Source organism: Euprymna scolopes, chromosome 23 (genome assembly GCF_053919585.1).
Source record: "Euprymna scolopes isolate OS-2025 chromosome 23, ASM5391958v1, whole genome shotgun sequence".
In the NCBI taxonomy this organism is placed as follows: Eukaryota; Metazoa; Mollusca; class Cephalopoda; order Sepiida; family Sepiolidae; genus Euprymna; species Euprymna scolopes.
The window spans coordinates 17,722,626-17,749,019 of record NC_136504.1 but is presented as its reverse complement, the minus strand read 5'-3'; the positions used below and the strand labels follow the sequence as shown (position 1 = coordinate 17,749,019).

Below are 26,394 nucleotides of genomic sequence, written 5' to 3'. Positions count from 1 at the left end.
TTCTATTCTCTCTCTCCCTTTTCTATTCTCTCTCTCCCTTTTCTATTCTCTCTCTCCCTTTTCTATTCTCTCTCTCCCTTTTCTATTCTCTCTCTCCCTTTTCTATTCTCTCTCTCCCTTTTCTATTCCTCTCTCTCCCTTTTCTATTCTCTCTCTCCCTTTTCTATTCTCTCTCTCCCTTTTCTATTCTCTCTCTCCCTTTTCTATTCTCTCTCTCTCCCTCTCCCTTTTCTATTCTCTCTCTCTCCCTCTCCCTTTTCTATTCTCTCTCTCTCCCTTTTTCTATTCTCTCTCTCTCTCCCTTTTTTTATTCTCTCTCTCTCCCTTTTCTATTCTCTCTCTCTCCCTTTTCTATTCTCTCTCTCTCCCTTTTCTATTCTCTCTCTCTCTCCCTTTTCTATTCTCTCTCTCTCTCTCCCTTTTCTATTCTCTATCTCTCTTTCCTTTTTCTATTCTCTCTCTCTCTCTCCCTTTTCTATTCTCTCTCTCTCTCTCCCCTTTTCTATTCTCTCTCTCTCCCTTTTCTATTCTCTCTCTCTCTCTCTCCCTTTTCTATTCTCTCTCTCTCTCTCCCTTTTCTATTCTCTCTCTCTCTCTCTCTCCCTTTTCTATTCTCTCTCTCTCTCCCTCCCTTTTCTATTCTCTCTCTCTCTCCCTCCCTTTTCTATTCTCTCTCTCTCCCTCCCTTTTCTATTCTCTCTCTCTCTCTCTCCCTTTTCTATTCTCTCTCTCTCTCTCCCTTTTCTATTCTTTCTCTCTCTCTCTCTCTCTCTCTCTCTCTCTCTATCTCCCTCTTCTCCGTTCTCTCTCTCTCTCTATCTCCCTCTTCTCCGTTCTCTCTCTCTCTCTCTATCTGCCTCTTCTCCGTTCTCTCTCTTTCTCTCTCCCTCCCCCTCTTCTCCGTTCTCTCTCTCTCTCTCTCTCTCTCTCTCTCTATCTCCCTCTTCTCCGTTCTCTCTCTCTCTCCCTTTTCTATTCTCTCTCTCTCCCTTTTCTATTCTCTCTCTCTCCCTTTTCTATTCTCCTCTCTCCTTTTCTATTCTCTCTCTCCCTTTTCTATTCTCTCTCTTCCTTTTCTATTCTCTCTCTCTTCCTTTTCTATCTCTCTCTCTTCCTTTTCTATTCTCTCTCTCTTCCTTTTCTATTCTCTCTCTCTCCTTTTCTATTCTCTCTCTCTTCCTTTTCTATTCTCTCTCTCTTCCTTTTCTATTCTCTCTCTCTTCCTTTTCTATTTTCTCTCTCTTCCTTTTCTATTCTCTCTCTCTTCCTTTTCTATTCTCTCTCTCTTCCTTTTCTATTCTCTCTCTCTTCCTTTTCTATTCTCTCTCTCTTACTTTTCTATTCTCTCTCTCTTACTTTTCTATTCTCTCTCTCTCCCTTTTCTATTCTCTCTCTCTCTCCTTTTTCTATTCTCTGTCTCTCTCTCCCTTTTCTATTCTCTCTCTCTCTCCCTTTTCTATTCTCTCTCTCTCTCTCCCTTTTCTATTCTCTCTCTCTCTCTCCCTTTTCTATTCTCTCTCTCTCTCTCCCTTTTCTATTCTCTCTCTCCATTTTCTATTCTCTCTCTCTCTTTTCTATTCTCTCTCTCTCCCTTTTCTATTCTCTCTCTCTCTCCCTTTTCTATTCTCTCTCTCTCTCCCTTTTCTATTCTCTCTCTCTCCCCTTTTCTATTCTCTCTCTCTCCCTTTTTCTATTCTCTCTCTCTCTCCCTTTTTCTATTCTCTCTCTCTCTCCCTTTTCTATTCTCTCTCTCTCTCTCTCTCCCTTTTCTATTCTCTCTCTCTCTCTCTCCCTTTTCTATTCTCTCTCTCTCTCTCTCCCTTTTCTATTCTCTCTCTCTCTCTCTCTCTCCCTTTTCTATTCTCTCTCTCTCTCCCTTTTCTATTCTCTCTCTCTCTCCCTTTTCTATTCTCTCTATCTCTCTCTCCCTTTTCTATTCTCTCTCTCTCTCTCCTTTTCTATTCTCTCCCTCCCTTTTCTATTCTCTCTCTCCCTTTTCTATTCTCTCTCTCCCTTTTCTATTCTCTCTCTCCCTTTTCTATTCTCTCTCTCCCTTTTCTATTCTCTCTCTCCCTTTTCTATTCTCTCTCTCTCCCTTTTCTATTCTCTCTCTCCCTTTTCTATTCTCTCTCTCCCTTTTCTATTCTCTCTCTCCCCTTTTTCTATTCTCTCTCTCTCTCCCCTTTTTCTATTCTCTCTCTCTCTCCCTTTTTCTATTCTCTCTCTCTCTCCCTTTTCTATTCTCTCTCTCTCTCCCTTTTCTATTCTCTCTCTCTCTCCCTTTTCTATTCTCTCTCTCTCCCTTTTCTATTCTCTCTCTCTCTCCCTTTTCTATTCTCTCTTCTCTCTCCCTTTTCTATTCTCTCTCTCTCCCTTTTCTATTCTCTCTCTCTCTCTCCCTTTTCTATTCTCTCTCTCTCTCTCCCTTTTCTATTCTCTCTCTCTCTCTCCCTTTTCTATTCTCTCTCTCTCTCTCCCTTTTCTATTCTCTCTCTCTCTCTCTCCCTTTTCTATTCTCTCTCTCTCTCTCCCTTTTCTATTCTCTCTCTCTCTCTCCCTTTTCTATTCTCTCTCTCTCTCTCCCTTTTCTATTCTCTCTCTCTCTCTCCCTCCCTTTTCTATTCTCTCTCTCTCTCTCTCCCTTTTCTATTCTCTCTCTCTCTCTCTCCCTTTTCTATTCTCTCTCTCTCTCCCTTTTCTATTCTTTCTCTCTCTCTCTCTCTCTCTATCTCCCTCTTCTCCGTTCTCTCTCTCTCTCTCTCTATCTGCCTCTTCTCCGTTCTCTCTCTTTCTCTCTCCCTCCCCCTCTTCTCCGTTCTCTCTCTCTCTCTCTATCTCCCTCTTCTCCGTTCTCTCTCTCTCTCTCTCTCTCTATCTCTCTCTCTCTCTCTCTCTCTTTCTCTCCCTCTTCTCCTTTCTATCTCTCTCCCTCTTCTCCTTTCTATCTCTCTCCCTCTTCTCCTTTCTATCTCTCTCCCTCTTCTCCTTTCTATCTCTCTATCTGCCTCTTTTCTATTTTTTTCTTTGCTCTCTTCCATCTCTCAAATTTATTTCTCACTGTCTATAGTATTTTTTTTTATAAAATATTTCCTTTACCACTTTGCATGAACTGAACCAAATTTTTCCACCTTCTTTCTAATTTGCTAGTTAAGTTATCTGAAATATAAATTATCAAGCTTTTTCTTAACATCCTTGTGAAATATACATTTATAACCTTTGCATAAAATTATTTACACAGATTGATTGTTTTGACACTTCATAAACACATGATATAAATATAGCATTCCAGTGATGGAAGTAGATGAAAGGAACAGATTTAGCCTGTCATCATATCTGTTGTCACTTAAACCCCATACCTTCCTAAATTAAGAAGACACATGTTTTCAAACTGAATTAGTTGATTAGTCGTAGAATAACCCTTTTAAGCGCATGCGCACACACACACACACACACACACACACACACACACACACAACAAAAAAACTATCTGGTGAATATACCCGGTGAACCAAGTGCTAAAGAAATACAAACAATACAACTTAAAGGGACGGTTAAAATCTTAAAAAAATCTCTCGGTTGAAGTAACTAAACTAACGGGAGAATGTCTGCCTTCCGGTAGAATGCCCCATCTACAGGAAAAACAAAGTGATAAAAAAATTAAAGCAAGAGGATATATATATAGATTTATATTTAGATTTACAAATTCATGTTTACAAAATGAAGAATTTGGGAAACTTGGAGGATATCTAAATATTAATACTAATATGACACTCCTAACCAGATGAGAATACTCAGTATTCGAGATAGAGCATCCGTTTATGAAGGAAGTTAAAATTTTGTAAATCATATTTTGTAACATTTATTAATCTGTATCCCTTGTTTTAAATAATATTGTAAAATATAATTTGCAAAATTCTAACTTTTTTCACACACACAAAGTTGTATTCCTGTTTATTTGTTTATAATTTGGTTAATATATACAAAAGGTAGTTTTACAAATAGAATTTAATACTGAAAACAGACTCTTACATACTTTTATTCCTGCATGATATATATATATATATATATACTATTTATTCAAAAGGAATCAACATTCAATCTGTTTTAATAGTTAACTCTAAATTTTTCATGGAAATTAGTAATAGAATTGTTTTTAGTATTCTATTTAAAAACACTAGCGGGACCTATGGAAATTCCACAGGGGACTCATTCATATGTAATATATTGATGTTGGCATTCTGTAGATGTTCAGCATAAATGGAGATGCTCTGATATTATTGTACCTATTTACTATGCCTCCCCACGGGACAGAGTTAGACACCAGGGTCGTTTTTTTAACGTGGAGAAAAGGTACAAAAATAAAAATTGTCTCAGTCGTGAAAGATTTCTCCTCCACCGAAAGAGAACAAGAAATGAAAGTGCAGCATCTGAAGAACAGATACTACACTTTGATCTTGACCAAAAGGCCAAAGCGAATTGTAGCTCTTTTGTTAAAACTGCCAAAGTATTTATCTAAGCTAGCATTTGTTTGCCCATTTTTAATTTGTCGTGTTGAAGAATATAATAGGAGTTAACGTAGGTAACTTCTATTATATTCTTCAACTCAATAAATTTTATTTTTAAATGATTATTTAAAAGTGTGTTTCATATTGACAGTTACCTGGGCAAGACTGAATAATTGTTGAAATAAATTTTAGCAAAGTACATTGCACAATAACAAATGAAAACCCATCTACTTAGAAGCAAAGTTTGATTTTTCAACATAAGTGCTATTTGAGTGTGACTTTTAAAGTTTGATAATATAATTTTATATGTTATGTGATAATTTTACATTAACTATTGATTACAAACGCTTTGATGCAAATTAATATTGTTATAAATTTGATGTTCTTTCAAAATATGCAAATTAGTTTACTTAATTCATGTTGGCCATTTTGAATATAGATAATGTTAAAAAAAACTTCGATATCATTTCAGATGTGAATATCATAGAAAGAACAAAGTCAAGAAAATAAAAGCGAACATAAGATTTATTCCTTCAAATCGAACAAAGGCATCAAACTTATGTGGATTCTAGTGTGTATGAGTAGGTGGGAGGTCCTCTTCTCCCCCTTTCCTACAGCCTCTTTCTCACAGAAGACATGTTGCTAGTCTTTCTCTACTCTATTGTTATTTTCGTGCTAGGTGCCTGGTTGAGCTCCAATCTATGGTCCCCCCTTCTCAATAAGCATTCACAGCAATAACTCGTGTAGCTACAACCACTGAAAATAATTTTTTCATTTTCTGTGTACCCAAAACTAAACAAAACTTTGAACAAAGTTTCTTTCCAAAACCCATCCAACTGTGGAACACAATACCACAAGGTGCTTCCCAGCTGACTACAACATGGTCGTTTTCAATTTTTGTTGATCCAACTGAGCTCCAATCTATGGCCCCCACCCCATAAAACATTTGCAATAAATTAAACCACAATTAAAAATAATCTTTTTCTTCCTCCATGTACTCAAAATTAAATGAAACTTCTGTGAGAAGTTTCTTAAAACCCGCCCAAATGTGAAGCACAATACCACAGGACTGCTTCTTATCTGAGTACAACATGGTTGTTTTTAAGTCCATTATTAACAAATTCTTGTTGAGGTGTCCTCCTAAATAATCAAACTCTGCTAATCTCAACGATTTTATTACCAGTTCTCCAAGCAAACTCATTAACTTTTATCCTCGAGTTCCAGACACGTTATTCGTCATCTAGATATGATGCTTTTGCATTGGTTGTACAATGTTATTGATCGTTTCAATGCTTTTTGCCTTGACAGTCTTTGCCTTAATTTTCTTGTGCCGTTAGTGACTATTTGAGAATTCTCACATATATACATGCTATACAGTCTTGTTTGATTGGCAAACATATTCTAACACACAAAAAAAACATCTTTTTCCTTTTCCATCTGTAAAGATAAACACACACAAAAAAAATATCAAATTTCTACTTGTTTAAACAAATGCTTTTAACATTTGAAGTCATTTGAATGAGTATTGGCAAAGTTATTAGATTTCAAAAAGATATCAAATATCTTAAAACTGTTATTCAACTATTCATTAAGCACGTGATATATATTATATATCTATTATTATACTAAAAGTCTCAAATTTTAACACCATGACGTCATTTCTAGCAAACTTTTCAAATTTAATGACTAAGACTAGAATGCTATGTTTTGTTTTCGATTCTAACTAATGGCACCAAAGTCATATTGTTTTTAAAAACTTTTGTAATCACTACTATATATTGGGTACAATATAATAATTAGTAGAGAATTGGCTCTATATAATAATAAATATAAAATCTACGAACATTAAAATATATTAAACCATATCTTACAACCAGGCAACTCCAGTTGGCCTTCACGTGTGTGTGTGTGTGTGTGTGTGTGTGTGTGTGTGTGTGTGTGTGTGTGTGTGCTTTTTTAATTTTTTTTTTTTTTTTTTTTTAATTTTCTTCCTTTGAAGATTGTAATGGTGGGTATGGGGCAACCAAACCAGCTGCCAACATTGCTCTGCTTTTTATTGAAACCAGCCAAGAGCTCTTTTTAGTATCCTCGTTGTGCCCTGAAGTGCAATTCTGAATGCCATGTGATGTGACCTAATAAATTTTTTGTGATTGTAACCTCCTGTAGAATTCTTATTACGGACTGAACTTTTGTATAAGCAATATCACCTGAAGAGGTCTTTAGTTATTAGTAACTAGTACCAAAGTGGTGATTTTTCTCATTGGAATATTGTCAACCTATTAGGGGGATGCATGAGTGTTGTCTGCTTCCTATTTTTTTTCTTCATGAAATTTCTGCACAATAAAAACATCTTTATAGATTTATTTTGATTTCTGAAGAGCAGCATGTAATTGTATTTTATTGTAGCAAATTACATGTTGTAAAACAATAGTATGACTATCATCAATTCGGCCATTGCACAAATAAATGATATAAGCAAAGACTAAATCTTGATTATTGGAATTTTAAATAATCATTATATATGTATGTATATGATTATTGGGACAGTGCTCGATTATTAAGAAAAAGCAAAAATATGAACGTAATATTAAAAATCTTTCTGTAATATATATATATATATATTACGTGCATAAAAGGTACACCCATGGGCATACATATTTCTAGCTCTCAGCCATGGCATGGGTCAGAATCAAACTCCTGACACCAGCATCCACATTTTAGTGTTCTACCACTGAGCTACAGTGATTCACCACTTGAATGCATTGTTTATCGCTTTTAAATTTCAGATTTATTGTTGTTTTTGTGATATTAACAGCTTCAAAATACTGGGGGGGGGTACTATCTTAGCGTTTTTTTTTTTTTTTAATTTTTAATTTTTTTTTTTTTTTTTTAAGATTAAAACTCCACAATCAGAATGTTTAAATTAAGAAAATGTATAAATGTATATGCATTAATTCAACATTTTTGTAGCAAGATTTTGTCCCACAGATTATATTTGTAAACGTTTTGTCTTATCCTTATTCTTGGCATAGATCATTCAAAAAATATTTGGCATGTTATTGGTTGGCCTATTCTTCCAGTTTTCTATAATGGAAGGTCTTGATGTATTTCTGGTGGGTCTTTTGGGCTAGTTTGGGTTTGTCCAAAATGTTTGGCCAGTTTTGTGATGCAGGTTGTTCTACCGGCTTTTGTTTCTTCATTTAATGTGCCATCATGATTTTTGTATTTACGTTTTATTAACTTTACTTTTCTTTTTTTTTTTTAAATAAACACACTTTTTTATTTAATTATTTTCTTAAGGTACTTTGAAAGGACCCTCATTTATATATATACTAGCAGTGAGATCCGCCATTGCCTAGGATTGAATGCGGATTCAATGAATGTTCCATGCTTCCAATACTTTTATTGTCATCGAAATCAGTGAAATCGACCATTTTTCAATCAAGTTGATTGATTGCCTGCTCTAGTCAGGGACCCATTATGGTGCACCAAGGGAAAGCTTTACATACCTCCTTGCAGTGACTGTCCAGAATACATTGTTGTTTACATTGCACTGTAGAGAACTTGCTATTGATTTTATAAAATATTTTATATATAATGGCTTGAATTAAAGTTAACATGCAAAAGTCAAGTATCATGCTTCAATTGTGCTCTAAACAGAAACATTCATTTCTCACGCATCCCCTGTCTTATAAAAAACCTACTTTTGATTTTATATGCCAGACCCTTGTGCTTATGCAGTGAGAAAACTTTTAAAATGCACTTATGATGTTAGGCTGTGTAAGGGTGTTAACTTTGGTCAGAATTGGACTGTTCCTTTTGTAATCAGAATTTTTCGATAATCAATTTTCAATTCTTATCAGGGGGTTTGTGATACAAAACCTATCTGCGAACACACCCAGACACATAAAGTACATTTGTGTGAAATTTTTAAAAAATCGGCTCAGCTGTTTCGGAGTCCATAAGGAACGAACTCACGCAAACACACACATAAAGTGCTTTTTATATATAAGTTGCCATATATATTTGGTATTGTCCAGGATACAATGAAGATGTTAATTTTTCATTCTTATTTGTTTGCACAGTTAAACACTTGTAAAACTTATACAGAAAAATAAATAGAATTTTTATTGCTGTCTTGATTCGGTTTTGTTCTGATTGAGAGGTTTTCTTTTGTTATGTGAAACGTTCCAAGATGTCTGTTATATTTGGATAAATATAATGGCCATCTTGGGACGGTTTTCTCTGAAAACAGAAAGTGTGTTTTTTGAGAAGAATGTTTCTCCTGAAATGTTAAAATATTTTTCGCCATCAACGAATCTATTAATAGTAAGTGAAAAATTTATTGGAAAAAAAAGGTTTTGCAGAAAACCATTTCAGGTATTGTCTTCTATTTGTTTGTTCATTTCCTATCTCATCATTTTTTTTTTTTTTTTTCATATTGCAAACAGTCTTATTAAATACTTATATACTTATTTAACAACAGTCCTTCTAATAAAGGTATCATATTTCATATATGCATAAACCAAATTTCGAACCGTTTTTGTAATACATACATGTGTCTTTAGTGGGCTTCTGCTATTCAACGAAGCATGTGTAAGACATTGTTTATAAAAAATATGAGTATAAATTGAATACATCTTTTGGTTTTACAATAACTAATGACATATAATCTCTTGAGTAAGTTTTGGAATAAAGACAAAATGCTGACATTTTCGGTTTTTCATTTTGCATATATAAAAAAACGAAAATGTCAATGTTTTGTCTTTACTCCAAAACTTAAGATATGTGTGTGTGTGTATATATATATATATTTATACTTGTTTATTGTTATATAAACATGCTCACATCCCGCTGCTACAAACAGCCACTTGTTTCAATCAAACAACAGATATCATCAGGCAGCGACTTGACTATTCAAATGTTCAATGAATAATTGATTGAAACAAGTGGCTGTTTGTAGCAGCGGGATGTGAGCATGTTTATAGAACAATAAACAAGTATTACCAGCTCTTTTTATTGAGCACTATCTAACAACCTTGTTGAATTCACTAGTCTATTACTTTTGAATATAAAAAAAACCCGAGTATATATATTTATATATATGTATATATATGTTTAACTCTTATGATATATATTTTTATATTCCAGCAACTAAAAAATATATGATTAAATAATTTGTATAAATTCTCTTTTTTTGCTGTTCTCTTGTTAGGAAGGAGAATATTCACAGAGATGGACATGCACCTCTTGAAGATGAGACCAAGGCAGACACCCCTTTGGAAAAGCGCCAGGCTAAAAGTGTTTTCCCTGCTTCCATCCCAATTGTCATTATGATGATGTGCGTAATGTGTGCCTTTCTCCTCGGTCTCTACTTCCTTTATGATTACTTAGGTGAGAAGACACAACTTCATCAGCAAAAACTTTTGCTTTTAAAATTTTTTTTCTCACTTTTTTTTTAATCATTTCAGCAAATAATTCTTTCATTTGCCTCAAAGTTTATTTATGATTGTTCTGATGATGAAGGAAACAAGCAGTTACCATAAAATCTTTTCTTTTTTTTTTTTTTTTTTTTTTTGTAATTAAATACTTTCGCTGTTTTTTTTTTAAATTTATTTTTTTATATTTTAGCATTTCTCTCTGCTTTTATTCAGTGATCACGAGAGATTAATTGGCTTACAAGCAAACGAGTTTTCCAACGAAAGTCTTAGGACTAGAAGTTTTAAAAATTTTTTTTTTATTTAGTTTTAAAAGTTAAAAAAAACTTTTTTTACCACTATTAAATTTAACTTGAAATATTAAATAGCAAAGTACGTATATTTATTTAAATCATATAAATAGGCGCATATATCTGTTCAACTAACTGTTAATTTGACCATATGGATATATACCTTATAAATAAACAAACAAGTAAATAATTTGAAAACCAGAAACAAATGAACGGATAAAAAAAGCAATGAGTAAAATAAAAATAAATAAAACTTGTCAATAGGAAAATGAAGTCGCCACCAGAAAAGAAAACAACCATAAAAACCTAAGATAGAGAAGTAGCAACGATAAAAGTATATTACTTCAGATCAAAGCAATACGTACATCAGGTCTGTTGCCAAGGATGCTGGGAAAATGGTGGGATCCTTCTACCGCTCCAGAAGATATCTCACTACTGATGAAATTCTCTATCTGTATAAAAGCCAAGTATGTCCAAGGATGGAGTACTGCTGCCACATCTGGGCAGGAGCTGCTAAAAACAGCCTATCCTGTCTTGACAGAGTACAAAATAGACTTTGTGGCTTAGTGGGGGATGCCCCTTTTCTCTTCCCTGCAGTCTCTCTCCCACAGAAGAGACGTTGCAAGCCTGTCTTTGTTTTATCGTTATTTCCATGGCAAGTGCTCGTCTGAGCTCCAATCTTTCGCCCCCCCCCCCTCGCCAATCTTTCATGAGAAACACCCGTCTGGCTGAAACTACTGTCAATAATTTTCCCCAATCTTTATCTGTGCCTAAATCCAAACGTAGATTCCATGAGCAGAGCTTCTTTCTCAGAAGTGCACGACTGTGGAACTCTCTTCCGTCCACCTGTTTCCCACCTGACTACAACTTGGATGTCTTCAAATCCAACATAAACAAATTCCTGACAAACCGCCCCCTTAAGTAAGACACTCTATCAAATCTCCAATACTAATGATTGCTGCAATACTATCTCATTGATTACTGTACATGCAATAACCCTTATCCCTGAGTGGCCTCCGGGCCTTGATAAGTGGTGATCCCCATGTAAAAAAAAAAAAAAAAAAAAAGCTTAGACCAATTAACAACCGTCAAGTTAAAAGAATATTAACACCTCCCCATTGCGACAGCTTAACCATACGAAATTGTACTCCCCCTCCTCGTGTCTCACCCCACTCCCTCCCTTTACCACACTTCCCTCCGAAACTCCTATTGCTCACATTCACAAAGTATACAACCCATTTTCATCCAGAGCGTAAACCACACTCGAACATCTTATAAAAACTAATGTAATTTTGACTTCTGTTTCAATATCGATTCTTTTTTTGGTTTGATAAAGTGTTACTCTTGAATTGGGATTTCACTGAAACATGTATGCACATATGTAACTAATAATGTTTGTATAATAAACAAACTAATATATATATATATATATATATATATATATATATATATATATATATGGTGATCTGAAAGTAACTCCCTATTCTAAAATAACTATAATATACTTTTTAAGTATAATTTCTCCAATTAATGAATATGAGAAGAAAGTATATTACATGGACTTTTATTTAAAATTCAATTTGGCCACCACCATTCGCCACCAGCTTTTCAAGTCGACCATGAACCGCTTCAACTGATTTCACAAGAAACTCTTGCGGGATGGAACTAATAATTTCATGTATTCTCCCTTCAAGATTAAAAACCAAATTCATATAACAGATCTGAAAAGAAAACAAAAGGATAGATTTAATTACCACACGTTAAGTAACATACACAAAAAAATTGAGAAACATATTACAGCATTTGAATGAATTATAGTTATTTTAGAATAGGGAGTTACTTTTGGATCACCCTGTATATATACTTAAAAAAGGATATATATAAATTATTACATATTATTGAAAGCTTTCACAATGCAACATAAGAATCAAGTAACTTCTATGCTAATTGTTATTAATATATATTTTTCACAGTATTAAAAAAAAATCTAATAAAACATTTTGAAAAAGATTTTCTTAAATGCAACATTTGTAATTTGTTTTCATTTTTTTTTTTTTACCACTATTAAATTTAACTTGAAATATTAAATAGCAAATAAATTAATAATTGTGAAAAGTGCAGAACTTACAGCTTTCGTTATTTTATTTTATTTTTATTTTTTATATTTATTTTTTTTTACTATTTTGTGAAAATTATTTTTATGTTGATTTGAAAATTTGTAGCTTTTGATGCATACTTATGATTTAAATTTCTAAAGTTTTTATTCACTGTGTGTGTGTGGAGGGAGTGATTATAATGTATATTTTTAAAGATTTACTCTCATGATGGACATCATTAACAGTTGAATCAATATTACATTGGTTAACACACAAATCATCAGAGAAAACTGTTTTATTATTTTGTATATTATCTTGTTGTCCCTCTCAGTAGGAGAGATGAAGGGCTAGGAAAGACAGGGTTTTCGAAGATTTTCTTCTTTTTTTTTTTTTTTTTTGTGTTAGTATTTCCAATGAACTATAGTGACAATTCTAAACTTCAATTCTTTTATTTGTTTATACTGTTGTTAACTAGGTGTTGCACTCTCGGATGGGGTCAGAATGCACCTTTTTTTTTTTTTAGTGTTTCTTCACTAAATCCTATTCTGCAACTGAAATCTAACTTCAAATCTTTTCGTTTGTCACATAATTAAACTAATCAATCAGTAATTAATAAGTAATTAGTTATCTACTATGTACAAGAATGTACCAGAAAAAATATATATGTACTAGAAAATGAGACATTCTTTCTCTCCTCTCCACTGTTTAGCAATGTATGGACAACTTGTTTCTATCATATTTTCTTTTTAGTCTTTTCATTGTATTGTAATCATATTATGTCCTGATAATATTACCATAGTTATCCAAACAACCGGGGTGTAATCTCTGCCTCCTCCAAAGATCTGATACACTCGTGTTAAACAGTGAATAAAGTGGGCTGTTTCAATGAGTGTAGGATATTTTAGCATTTGTTTAGATTAAATTGTTTTAATTGATAAATTAAATTGTTTTAATTAATTAATAAATTAGATTCTTTTAAAACCAACATATTTCAGATGAAAACATTATTACGCACTCGCATGTCCTATCAAAATTAGTATAAATTACAAAAATTATAAAAATTGATTCAGTGAAAAATGAATTCCAAATAAAAATCTAATTTATTTAGTTTATTGATTTATAGCGTTTTATTGTATGCTTTTAATGTTGAGTTTTCAATATCCAGGGGAGGTAATTGCAATCGATCATTTTGACTAAGTAATTGCAATTCTGCTATTTATAAACACAAAATATCGATGTAATTGTTTTTTGTTAAAAATACATCTAGCATATGTTCTACAGGATTATTTTTCATGAAATTAGATGAATTTTTGTTGTGGAGTCCAGTAAAACCAATAAGCCACAATAAAGATATAGTACAACATAGTTAACTGGTCAATTGGAAGGATGAAAAATTAGTGTTTTTCATATTGTTACTAACTCAACGTTTGGAAGGTAATTCTATTTATTTATTCAAATGTAGTTTCAGTTCCCACTACGTTGGGAGGACATCGCAAAGATTTGGCATCCACATCAAACAACACATTCCAACAATCAAATATTCAAACTGATAAAATATTTGAAGCCCAAATAAGATTTCCTTGATATGACTATACAATGGCTTATTCAAGGAATAGCGCATCTTCCCCTAAGGATGTTACTATACAAGGTTCATACAAGGAATGGTGCATCTTCTAATGATTTTACCTCATAAGTAATAGTACTAGTTAGTTGGATATTCCACCAGACTAGACGAATTCTTGTCCTGGAATCCGGTAAAACCAAGAGACTATAATAAAGATATGCTATAACACAGTTAACTAGTCGATTGGAGTTTTTCATATCGTTACTCACCTAACGTTTAAGAGTAGAGAAGAATCTTAATTGGGCACTCAGATATCTGTGTGTTTCATATAGAAATCCAGTGTTAGTCCCAGAAAAGAGTCCCTTGATTCCTGAGAATTTAATGAAATATAATGAAAACAAGTATAAACAAAGGTGATACCTATAAAAGGCCTGGCAGTTATGCAACTAGGTTTTATGGCTTGCAGTTGACATGATCAGCATAAAGAAATATGTATGTTTTTCATTTGTGAAACAAGAACAAACGCGTGTATGTGTGACTTGCACGGCTACTCGGCATTGCCCAGTAGAATGCAGAACAACATAGAAGAGTGAAAAAAAAAGTGTGCAACATATTTCTTTTCATATCTTTCTCTCTTTCTCTTTACACATCCATAGTCATGTTACTTTTTTTTAACCCTTTTTTTCCTTCCTCCCATTCATACTCAACTGCTTCAATATCATAGAAAGAGATAAAATCAACAGCAGCCAAATGTTTGAATTAATTTCAGTGTCCTTTTTTTTTTTCTTTCTTTCAAACAACTACCAGTAGGAGACGTTTTTGACCTTTTGGTCAAGATCAAAGTGTAGTATCTGTTTTTCAGATGCTGCACTTCAATTTCTTGTTCTCTTTCAGTGAAGGAGCAATCCTTCATGACCGAGACAATTTTTATTTTTGTTCTTTTTCTTCATGTTAAAAAAACGACCCTGGTGTCTCTGTCCCCTGGGGGGGGGGGGGCGTTGTAGATAGGAACTACCAGTAGGAATGGGGGGGGGGGAAGCAATTTTCTGATTCCTCCCACTTCCAATATACTAATTTTGTCTCAAGAGAATGAATATTGAGTTTTCTCCTTCTCCATAATCCAAGTAGGTATCAAGGAAGTTTTATATGGATAGTTGGTTAAAAAAATCAAAAAACTGCTAAGGCTCTTTGGCATTACCTGAGCTCCTGGATAATAAAAAAGAAAAAGTGTAAAATTTTTTAAATTTAAAATCTCTTTCTTTCTTCACATTCTCAGTCATATTGATTTTAGAATATGCCCGTCTCTCTCTAACTGGCTCTCTTCTCTCTACTTTATGCGCAAACTTTTGCAACTGTTGCAATATAATATAAAAACAAGGAAAGCAAGAAATATAAAATCACCAACAAACTATTGCTTGACCTAATTTCATTGTAGTTTTTCAAGCATTTGCCAGTGTGAATGAAGTCATTTCTTTTTCTTCTAGCATCTTTCTTTTGCATCAATTTGGTCTTTGTGTAATAGACATAAATCAAAGAAATATGCTGTTGATTATAAAACTTGTTTTTTCTTTCAGATTCATTGATATTAAATTATTTTAAGCAGCAAACCTTTTTATCTACGGATGTGGAAAACTTAATTTTTGATTTATAATTGTCTTATGGTTATCATTTTGTTTGTTTCACTTATTACAATGTTTTTTTTTTGTTTTTTTTTTAATTTAGTTTTATATCAGTCTTATATGAACATTTGATCTGATTTTTTTGTTTTTGTTTTAAATAATTTGGTTATATTAAAGTATTTTAAGCATTTGTAAAACATCAAAGTTCACTTTTTATCTGAATGAGGAAAAATTAATTTTTTTTTTATAATTTCCTTATGAAAAATGTTTTGAAGATTAGAACGAATTTGATTATCATTTCCTTTATATATACTCAACATTTTGCTGTTTAGGATTAGACCAAAGTTACCAATAGCAAAAAAATGAGACCCTGTTTCTTTCACTTGCACTGTTTAATAATCTATGAACATGTATTTTTTTTTATAGTTTTTTTTTTTTTATTGTCATCACCATAGTTATCGACACAGCAAGGGTGTAACCGTTCTCTTGTACAAATGTTCAGTGCAACAATGTTTTTTGTTATTTAAACATTAGTTTTCTGTCAGTGTTATATGAGCATTTGATTAAATGTTTTGATTATTTTTATTTTAAATAATTTGGATAAAACCTTTCATTCTTATATATATTTTATTTTCTTTCTGAATTGTGTTTGGAGTGCAACAATATTGAAAGTATTTGCTTTTCTCTTCGGTGAAGTTGTACGGATTTAAAAAAAAATTCTTTATTGCAGTTTTTAAAAAAATAATTTTATTCTTTCATTTTCAGTTTCTTCAAAATGCATGATTTTTTATTGTGTTGATGCAGTCTGTGATGCTTAGTTTCAGTGACATCTCAAAGAAATTAAAATATCTTCCAATAAAAACGTCATTAATAATAGCCAAAAATGGTTTAAAATTATGAAGAAGTTAAGCCACATTATATATATATATATATATATATATATATATATATATATATATATATATATATATATATAAAGATGACTCTCTACTTGCCTCATTCCCCCTTGTTCTCTCGCCTCCCCACTCAACTATGTCTGTCTTTCTTTCTCCCCTTTCCTCTTGGTTTTTTAATATCCTTTCTTCCTCTCTTTTATTCTTATCTCTTTTTTCATTTTTCTCTTTTTTTTTCTAACCACCACTTTTCCTGATCTCATTTAGTATCTTCATTTTAACACCTTTCTTTTCCTTGATCCATTATTTAAAAAAAAAAAAACGTTGCATATCTTGACTTCACAACCTGATGATTTTTCTTGAAGCTCCAATTTACCCTGGACATTTATATTTATATTTCTGTTTTCTCATGGATTAACAAATTTTTCCTGTTCTAGATTTTCCCATCTTTTCCATTGGATTTTTATCATATCCTTTTTTCTCCCTCTTTTCTGTTTTTTGCTTTCTCAGTCTCTTTGAATCCCTATAATCTGTCTCAAACTGTTAAATGATTTTTTGACACACATATGATAAACTTCATATTATTTTCTGTGATGCATTAACCTGCAAAATTTTATTGTATATTTTGCAAACCTCTTCCCTCTGATGAGAAGAATTGCATTCTTCGAAACTCCATGAAATAAGTTTTTCTTTTGTTTATTTGTACTCCTTGTCGAATAATTAAAATTTTGTATACCTTTCTTATAGGTTTATAAATTTTTTTGAAAATTTGAATAAATTTTCAATATCAAGATTTTTTTATGAAAGTAGCTCTACCTATGTATTGAGCACTGTTGAACTAAATACTGGAAATTTACACATAAAATTATATCTTTGTATATTAATGTATTTGATTAAATAAAGTAGTCATTCATATATATATATATATATGTGTGTGTACAGAAAGTTGCTAGATGAGACAAATCATTGGTACCGTTGGTTTCAAGCCCGTTAATAAGGACCGTTTAAGGTATCCTTATCAAGCTCTCTTCAGCCAATTATAAATACGCTCTTACATTTCGGATTTTCCTTTTGAGCACCCTGCTGGATTTCTTTTTCCAAAAAAACTAATCATATATATATATATATATAAATAAATGGATTAAGAGATACCAACAAAAGAAAAATGTATATTTAAATCAGTGGGGTCACCAGTATTTGTTGTTTTTGAAAAAGGAAAATATTAAATAATAAGATAAATATAAAGAAATTGTTGGTGACCCCACTCATTAAAATATATACACTGATAATATTTTTATAAATATTAAAAATCATTTTTATACCTACAGACTCGAGTGCTACATGTTTACGCAATCATCAGTGTAGGAAGTGATAATTACTACTGGTAGGAGATTTGAACCCAGTCACAGTCACCCTTGATTTAATAGGCTAGCATTCTACCTCTAGGCTATTAGAGACTTCGTGGCTTGGTGGGGGATGCCCTTTTCTCTTCCTTGCAAACTCTTTCCCACAGAAGAGACGTAGCGATCCTATCTTTGTTCTATCGTTATTTCCATGGCAAGTGCTCGTCTGAGCTCTATTCTCTGGTCCACCTTTGCCAATCTTTTTCAAAAAACACCCGACTAGCTGAAACCACCGTCAATAATTTCCCCCACTCCTTATCTGTGCCTTAACCTAAACAAAGCTTCCTTCTTAGAACTGCACGCCTGTGGAACTCTGTTCCGCTTGCCTGTTTCCCTCCTGACTTCAACCTGGATGTCTTCAAGTCCAACACAAACAAATTCCTGATGAACCGCCCCCTTAAGTAATGACACTTTATCAATTCTGCAATACTATTACTACACCATCCCACTGATTACTGTACACACAATAACCCTTATCCCCGAGTGGCCCTTGGGCCTTGATAAGTGGTGACCTCCATGTAAAAAAAAAAAAAAATTAAGAGAGGAATTGAGGAAAATTATGTATGTGTAAATGCCAAATCAGCAGGCATAAACCGAGAGTATTTAGCGATAGGATATTGGAATATCGCATTATACGCTTAGATTGACTTTGTTTTCTTAATTAAACTATTAATATTTAAATCTTTTTTCAGTTGGTAAATGTTTGTATTCATGATATGAGTAATTTTAAAGCCAAAAAGGACTTTTATGTTCATATTTTCTTTTCATTTTACCGAATAATTAGAATTTCTAACAACATGTGTGAATCTATATGGTTTTACTGTTCAGGATAAGAGTCCAAAATTGCCAAAAACAATAGCAAGAAATTGGACTCCCTTTCTCTCACTCACACTGTTTAAAAATTTGTGGACAACTTACAGTGTCTTAAAAATATACTCATACTTCAAATTACAATAAAACCTTTATAATCCTGAGTGTCATTTTCATAACATTTCAGTTGATGTAATCTCTGACCTTCTTCAGGTGTATCTTGTCAAACCATGGAATCTGCACAATTTTAGAAGCCTTAAACCGATTTTATTTCTGGATGTAAATATCTATTTATTACTATATAATATATTATATATATATATATATATATATATATATGTATATTATTACTTACTACTTATTACTATATATATTATCTATTATTTATAATTAACGCAAGTGGCTAAGCATATATTTGCATAAAACCTCTGTTAGTGCACTGCTATTGTTCGACATGTTGTGTATGTTAAAAGGAAGCTGCTACAGTCAACTGTCATTTAAGTAAGGTAGAAAGTGGACCTTTGGTTTACTTTTGACAGTTGTAACCCTCGCTTCTCTTATTTTGTCCTTTAGTCCTCACATTCCATTAGCAATGTTTCTGACAAAGGGAGAAGAATTGTTATTTTCTAGGTCAGAATCTAACACTTATCGTAAGCTGTTTTATTTTTTACCTTGAAGCAGTCTACTTTTTCAGCTCCTTACATCAAGTGGCTTTATGCCTAGTCTGGATAGATTTCCATAAAAATATGATGCTTCAAGTGTTTGTGCACTCTTGTGAAGAAAGAAGAGCAAGAAAAGAAAAAATGGCTACATTTTCTATGCAAGTGTGTCTGTAATCGGCATTGCTAAAAGAAGAATCATTTCCATAATCTTTTCTGAAATACTTACAGATAGTGTTTTTGCTTGCTTTTCATATGTCTATGGTTTTGCTGATTGTTTAGGCAGTTGTGTGTATGTCCAGTTAAAAAGTAAAGAAAAAAAACTACAAAACAATCACTCACAAAGTTGGTATATTCTTGATCATTGTTGACCGAGATGAATGATATCTAAACATTCAAAAAAAAAAAAAATATATATATATATATATATATTCACTCTTTAACCTTAAACTGGTGCACAGTTCTTCAGGGAAGCGAGAAGAGGGGTGTTTTAATTTTTTACAGCTTTGGAATAAAGAGAAGTAACTGTTTTTTTTTTTTTTTTTTTTTTGCCAAGAAGTTACTTCCCTTATACCAACACATTCCTCAAAAAATCTTAATAAAGGAGAGTTGTGTGTGTGTGTCCAGAGAGAGGAATGGACTGGGAAAAGAGGGGGGAAAGAGAGAAAGATAGAGGTAAAAAGCTAAAAGTTTTAATAGTTTTACACTAGGCAACACCGGGTAACTCTACTAGTACATAATGAAGGATCACAGTTCAAAACTCAGGAATATTTAAATAATAATTTCAACTATTTCAATTGCAAATCTGCGGTAACCAAAACAATATCCTGTAAATAAACATTAGTAACACCACTGTCTTGCAATTCAGAAGGAACATTTTTTTAAGTTAACCCTCTAAAATTTTGGTTTCCTAATTTAAAAAAAAAAAAAAAACAACAAAAGGATATGAAATTATTGCAATAAATTTCATTTCGAAGATTAAAAACCTTTGTGAATAAAAAGAACTTTTTTTTTCTTGGAGATGTTGACTTGTACTTAGCATTTGTTCTAAGCTGTGCATGATTTTGTAAACTTTCTGCTTTGAAATTGCACGAAATGTTGTACCCCCCACCCCACCCTTTTGTCTTCTATTTGATGATACATTTGTTGGCATCGTCCGTAGTTTTGCTGAAGATCTGGTTATCTCATTTCAGTTTACGTTGTGATTTTTATTTTCACTGTTACGTCCTCCGTTGCTTTCTATACCTGCTTCAAAGGATTATGGAATTTCTTGATTCCTGGAGATCAACGGTAAGCAACATTACTCAACCATTTTTTTCTTTTTTGATTGTTTTTCTTGATAATTTAACTTTTTGTGTCAATTTTTTTTTATATATAAATGTTTTTTAAGAAGATATTACTTGTCTTCCTCTATCTCTCTTTTTTTTTCTTTTTTTTTTCTTTTTTTTTTCTTTTTTTTTTCTTTTTTTTTCTTTTTTTTCTTTTTTTTTGTGTATACATTTTATCTGTCATAAACTAGTAAAAAGAATTTGGCATTGTTATAAAAAGTATTCTCTCTAATTTCTTGCATCGTTTCGATTTTATCATTATTGTGTCTTTAAGTATTGACTTTGTTACTATCTGTATCATGAAGAATAACTTGCATATGAATACCACATTCTTCCATTTGTTTTTATTTTTCCAATTAAAGTGTTCTGTAAATAAATTCTTAGAGGTGAAACTGTTTTTGATCACCATAAAGAATTTGGTCCAAAGTTACTGGTTACTCTTTTAACCTATTCTCTTAACCTCCTTTAACATCCTGGTGCTGCCAGATCAGGCTGTCTGAAGATATTGGCTTCTTGAGATGAAATGCACTTAACATTGATGCTTATTGTTTTTTTTTTACTTCCTTTTGCAAAACTTAATTATGTTTTACAAAAACCCACCTTTTCCTCCTCTTCCTTCTCATTTCCCCTTTCTCTTTCTATTCCCCTCACTTCCTGATTGGTTGGTCCTGGATATGACCTAAAACTATATCCGATGGTGAGGCTCCACCTTGCGGGCGTTGGGGAGTGTGGAGCCACCCTTTAATTGCCATTGCTCCCAGGTCCACTCTGACCTGGAGTGGTAGTACCTGTTAGGGTCCCAACTATGGGTGAAATAGAATCTGACTTAAAAAAAAATATACTCCATTAAAAATCGTTCCTCAAAATATCCAGATTCGACATTAAATAACCTGAAATAGGTTGATATGCCGTAAAACAAAAACAACCAACCAACCAATCCTGATTGGTTTCTTAACTTAAAATGTACCAAACATTAATATTGTAACCCTTTTCTTTCTCCCATTGCAAAGCTCATTCATGTTCTGCAGGGCAGGGAACAAACATGATAAAATCCACCACAAAGCAACCAAACAAAATATTACAAATTAGTGATTGAAACAGTATTAAGAATAAAAACCTTCTACAAAATAACTGGATGCAACATAAATACTATTTTCAAAATAACTGGATTTAGCATTAAATAACTAATCTAAAAAGAGTTGATATGCCATAAAACAACCAAACCAAATCCTTTAACATCAAACAAGGGAAGCTACTATTTGTCAATAGATACCTGTTCTCTCCTTCATTCAAGAAATCAGTCCTTTGAAATTTTTCTAATGTTGCACCACCTACCCCCTTTCCATGCGTTGTCATCACCATCCTTAATTATGTCTTTTATGGTCCCAATTCAGCATGATCGCAAACAGAAGACAACAAAAATTAGTAGTTCAGTATTTTTTTAAAATTCAAACTCAAATGGCAAAGATATTTGTAGCCTAGAGTCAATCATCCGATTACTAATTGATCGGCAAAGTGACTGATAAGGCTGGATATCTGCTGCATCCCTAGTATCAAATAACAGAGAATAATTTGGATAGAAATACCACATTCTTTCATGAGACAACAAAAATGAGCAGTCAAATATTTTTTAATTAAAACTCTAATGGCTGAGATATTCTTAGTCTAGAGTCAAAGTTCAAAACATGGATTTTCATTGCATCCAACTTCTATTGATCCAGCTATGGGGATCTACACAAGCCATAAATACATGTCTGAATAAGATGTTCTCTGCTGGGAAAAGAAGTCAACTGGGTTTTCTTTTCTTTTTCTAATTCACACCAAATAAGGCACATTGCCACTTGGATGTAAGATACTACTATTTGGACCATATTTACAGAGACACTATGTAGGCAGGTGCTATTCACATCACATTTAAATTTCTGTGTCAGTACAGTCAGGAAACTGGGAGAAAATTCCAAAGTCTAGTAGTCTGAGGGAAGAAACTATTAGAGTAGAAGGCTTTCTAGCATCAGTAAAAGGGTGGGATTTTGCTGCTTGTCAGGTTAGTCAGGGTATTTATGTTGAGGGGCACAAGTGCTATGACTTTGTCAGAGCACATTTTACTAAAATACTTATAAAACAAGCACAAGAATGCAACATTGTGGCAATGGGACTAAGGTTGGAGTCTCCCAATTCTTATCATGGAATCGCTCACAAGTTCTTGTGTCCTCCTGTCTGATTATATAACATATCTTACTGACATCTTTTTGGATTTTTTATACAAATATAAAATTTAAACCTTAACTAATATTTTCAAAAATGTCAGTTTACCATCATACGAATTTATGCAATACCAAGATAATAGAATGGATACAAACTACACATGATGTCTTGAGATATAATAGTGGATAGATAAGATCATGTAGAGAAATTTCTATGCTTGACCTGTTTATTCACCAGTGCCTCATGTTTCATCACTCTGAATACCTGTCAAAGTCCTTCATCTGTCACAAATGGTCAAATCATCTTAATCTGCTCTCGGCAGAATTTGAAAATTTGTTATTCAATTAATTTATTTCTCTCTCTCTCTGTCTATATATATATATATATATATATATATATATATACTTGTTTATTATTATATAAACATGCTCACATCCCGCTGCTACAAACAGCCACTTGTTTCAATCAAACAACAGATATCATCAGGTAGCGACTTGACTATTCAAATGTTCAATGAATAATATTATTATTCATGTGAGCATGTTTATATAATAATAAACAAGTATTATCAGCTTTTTTTATTGAGCACTATCTAACAACCTCGTTGAATTCACTAGTCCATTACTTTTGAATAAAAAAACCCCGAGTGTATATATATATATATATATATAGAGAGAGAGAGAAATGAATTTTTCAATTTGTTTTCATTTTGTGAATTGCTGATGATTTGGTTGGATTTTTAACAGCCTTTAAAAGGCCAAGCCACTGCATTGAAACTATGGTACATCTATGAAATATGTAACCTTTAGTTTTTAAACAAATAAATTGCATTTTAGCTCTCACATTTATGATCATTTATTGATTTCTTTTTAACATATCCCGACACCATATATATATATATATATATATGTATATATATATATATATATACTAGCAAAAGTACCCGTCGTTGACTGGGTTCAAAAACAGCCTACAGGAAATGGATTCTGATTTATGAAAGTATGATAGGTTATGAAAAGGAAGGGTTGTAAATTTGGGTTGAATTTGGGGGTATCAAAACCAAAGCAAAATATGATGAAAGTAAAAATAAAATAGATAAACCCCATAATTTATTATACCATACCTGGTCACACTGAAACACTTATCACAATATTCTGTGGATCTATATTAAAAAACCTTGTTAAACTTTGTGACATATTTCCATTCTATGGAGGTCAGGTGCGAACAAACACCCCATAATTTTATTATATCATATTTTTTTTAAACTGAAACATAATTATCAAATTATAATTATGCAGATAGATATCAAAAGTCTTTATTAAAGTTTGTGTCTATTTCCATTCTATGGAGTCCAGGAACGCAGACCCCACACTTTTATTATACCATCCCTATTTAAGTTAAAACATACTTATCAAAGTATTATTATGTACATCTATATCAAAAACACTTGTAAACGTTTTTTTTTTTTAATTTTTTATTTACATACTTTGTGGACCAGGCGCGAATGCAGACTCCACAATTTTAATGAACCACTGTTCTGCCAGATCAAACATACCCATTCCTGTGTCTTGATACATCTTCTATCATTATATGTAATCAGTTTTTTAAAATAGTCAATCATATAGGAGCCTATTCGTGACCACATTCACACACAGACATTCAGCTTTATATATATATATATATATATATATCTGTAGAAATATATTTTCTTATTATATATCAATCTTTATATAAGAAGCTCAATGTAATTACAGAGCAATATAGAGAATAAATGACAAAAAGTTATATTCCAAAATTCATGATGTTGACCATCTTATAATTTATTCCTTTAATTCAGTTAACTTATACAATTCTTGACAGTATCTGTTTTGTAGCACAAAATCAATCACTTAATTATTATATCAATCAGTGAATCTATTATGTTAAGGTCATTTATTCTCTCTCTCATATATATATATATATATATATATATATATATATATATATATATATATATATATATATAGTACTCTATCTAGTATATTGAATTTGCTACTATCTCGATAGGTTCTAATCTAAAGATTATATTTATTTTTGTAATTATATATATATATATATTTATGAATCATTCGACATATTTTAATAGTGTTGACTTCTCTTCATAAAACAATTCCACATAACAAAAATAGGTAAAAACAAAAGAAATCAATTTGTCATAACTTAACATTCCTTGCTTGTGGATGAAAAAAAAAACATAAATTTTGAAAATAGACAACAGTGTCCTTTGTAAGTATGCAATAATGAAAGGAAATGTTGTCATTTGATCTTACCTATTTATATTTCATGAATTTTATTTTCATAGTAAAACTTTGATGTAATTATATTTCCCTAATTTCTGAATGTCTCTGTTTATTCCGAAACAATTCAGTTAAAATTATGCTTAGTTGATGTCTAGTTTCTATCGAAGATTTTTTTTTATTTCTTGATCAGAATAAAAAAAATTTTTTTTTTTTTTTTTTTTTTTTTCAACCCAAATAAGTGATATTGCCACCTGAATGTAAGGGACTACTATTTCAGATTGTGTTTAACAGGGAACTTTGGAGAGTTGAGCAACAAGATGTTTTTTTACATTACACTTAAACTTCTGTAGGTTAGTACAATTAGGGAAACAGGGGGGGGGGCGATTTCCAAAGTCTAGTAATTCAATAGGAGAAACTATTAGAGTAGCTTTCTGGTATCTAGAGACCTCAACAGTGAAGGGGTGGGATTTTGCTGCTTGTTGGGTTAGTCGAGGGTATGTACATTGAGAAAGCGCAAGTGCAATCAAAGAACATTCAATTAAAGTACTTGTAAAACAGACACTTGGTTGATATTTGTGGGACCTATTAAATTTGAGACTCTTTTTTTTTTCTTTTTTATTTTCTTTTTTTTTTTTTTAACCTTGTCTAAAAGTGGTAAACTGTCAAACTGTGATCATAAAAATAGATTAAGTTTGAAATAATTTATTTTTAAAATTTAATGAGAAAATCTCCATTAAAAGCAAATTTGAAAAAAAATAAAAGTTAAAAATTATTTGTATTTTAATGAATTCTGGAGTTCTGGAAATTGTATAAATTTATCTATACAAACATTATTGGCTACATATGTAGATGTGTTTTTGGGAATGTGAATACAAATAAAATCTTCAAAAAATAGATCTAAGAAACACCCAAACATCAAAATAGTTATATAGCCCATTGTAGTCTAATACAATAAGTATCATGATTGAAAATTTATATCATAAGTAAAATGAAGATAAAAAAAAACAAGTATTTGTTTGTTGGTGAAATTATAAAGATTTGACTATCAAACAAAAAGAAAACATACTATGGTTCTATTTTAGATAGTGACGTTTAATAAACACATAGTTTTGCACTACTTTTATGTCTTATTATGGAGATTAAAATCAACATATAATGCTAGTAAACCTTATGTCTAGAATCCTTATTTCAATTTTGATCAAAATCAATTACATAATTTTCATAAGTTTCTAGAAACTGTCTCAAAATTAAGACTTAAGCTTAAAGGGCTTAAGAAAATATTTAAATTAAGGGAATCATGCTTAA

At 31.9% G+C, this 26,394-nt stretch overlaps 1 protein-coding gene across 1 annotated transcript in view; it reads left to right on the top strand.

Annotated features, from left to right (window-relative positions):
* Positions 1–26,394, top strand: part of LOC145245779 (signal peptide peptidase-like 2A) — a 199,833-nt gene that overhangs the window by 82,768 nt on the left and 90,671 nt on the right. Inside the window, exons 7-8 of the mRNA XM_080107396.1 lie at positions 9,721–9,899; positions 20,471–20,567. Of these exons, the coding sequence (XP_079963522.1) occupies positions 9,721–9,899; positions 20,471–20,567 (276 nt within the window). The remainder of the gene's footprint in view (positions 1–9,720; positions 9,900–20,470; positions 20,568–26,394) is intronic.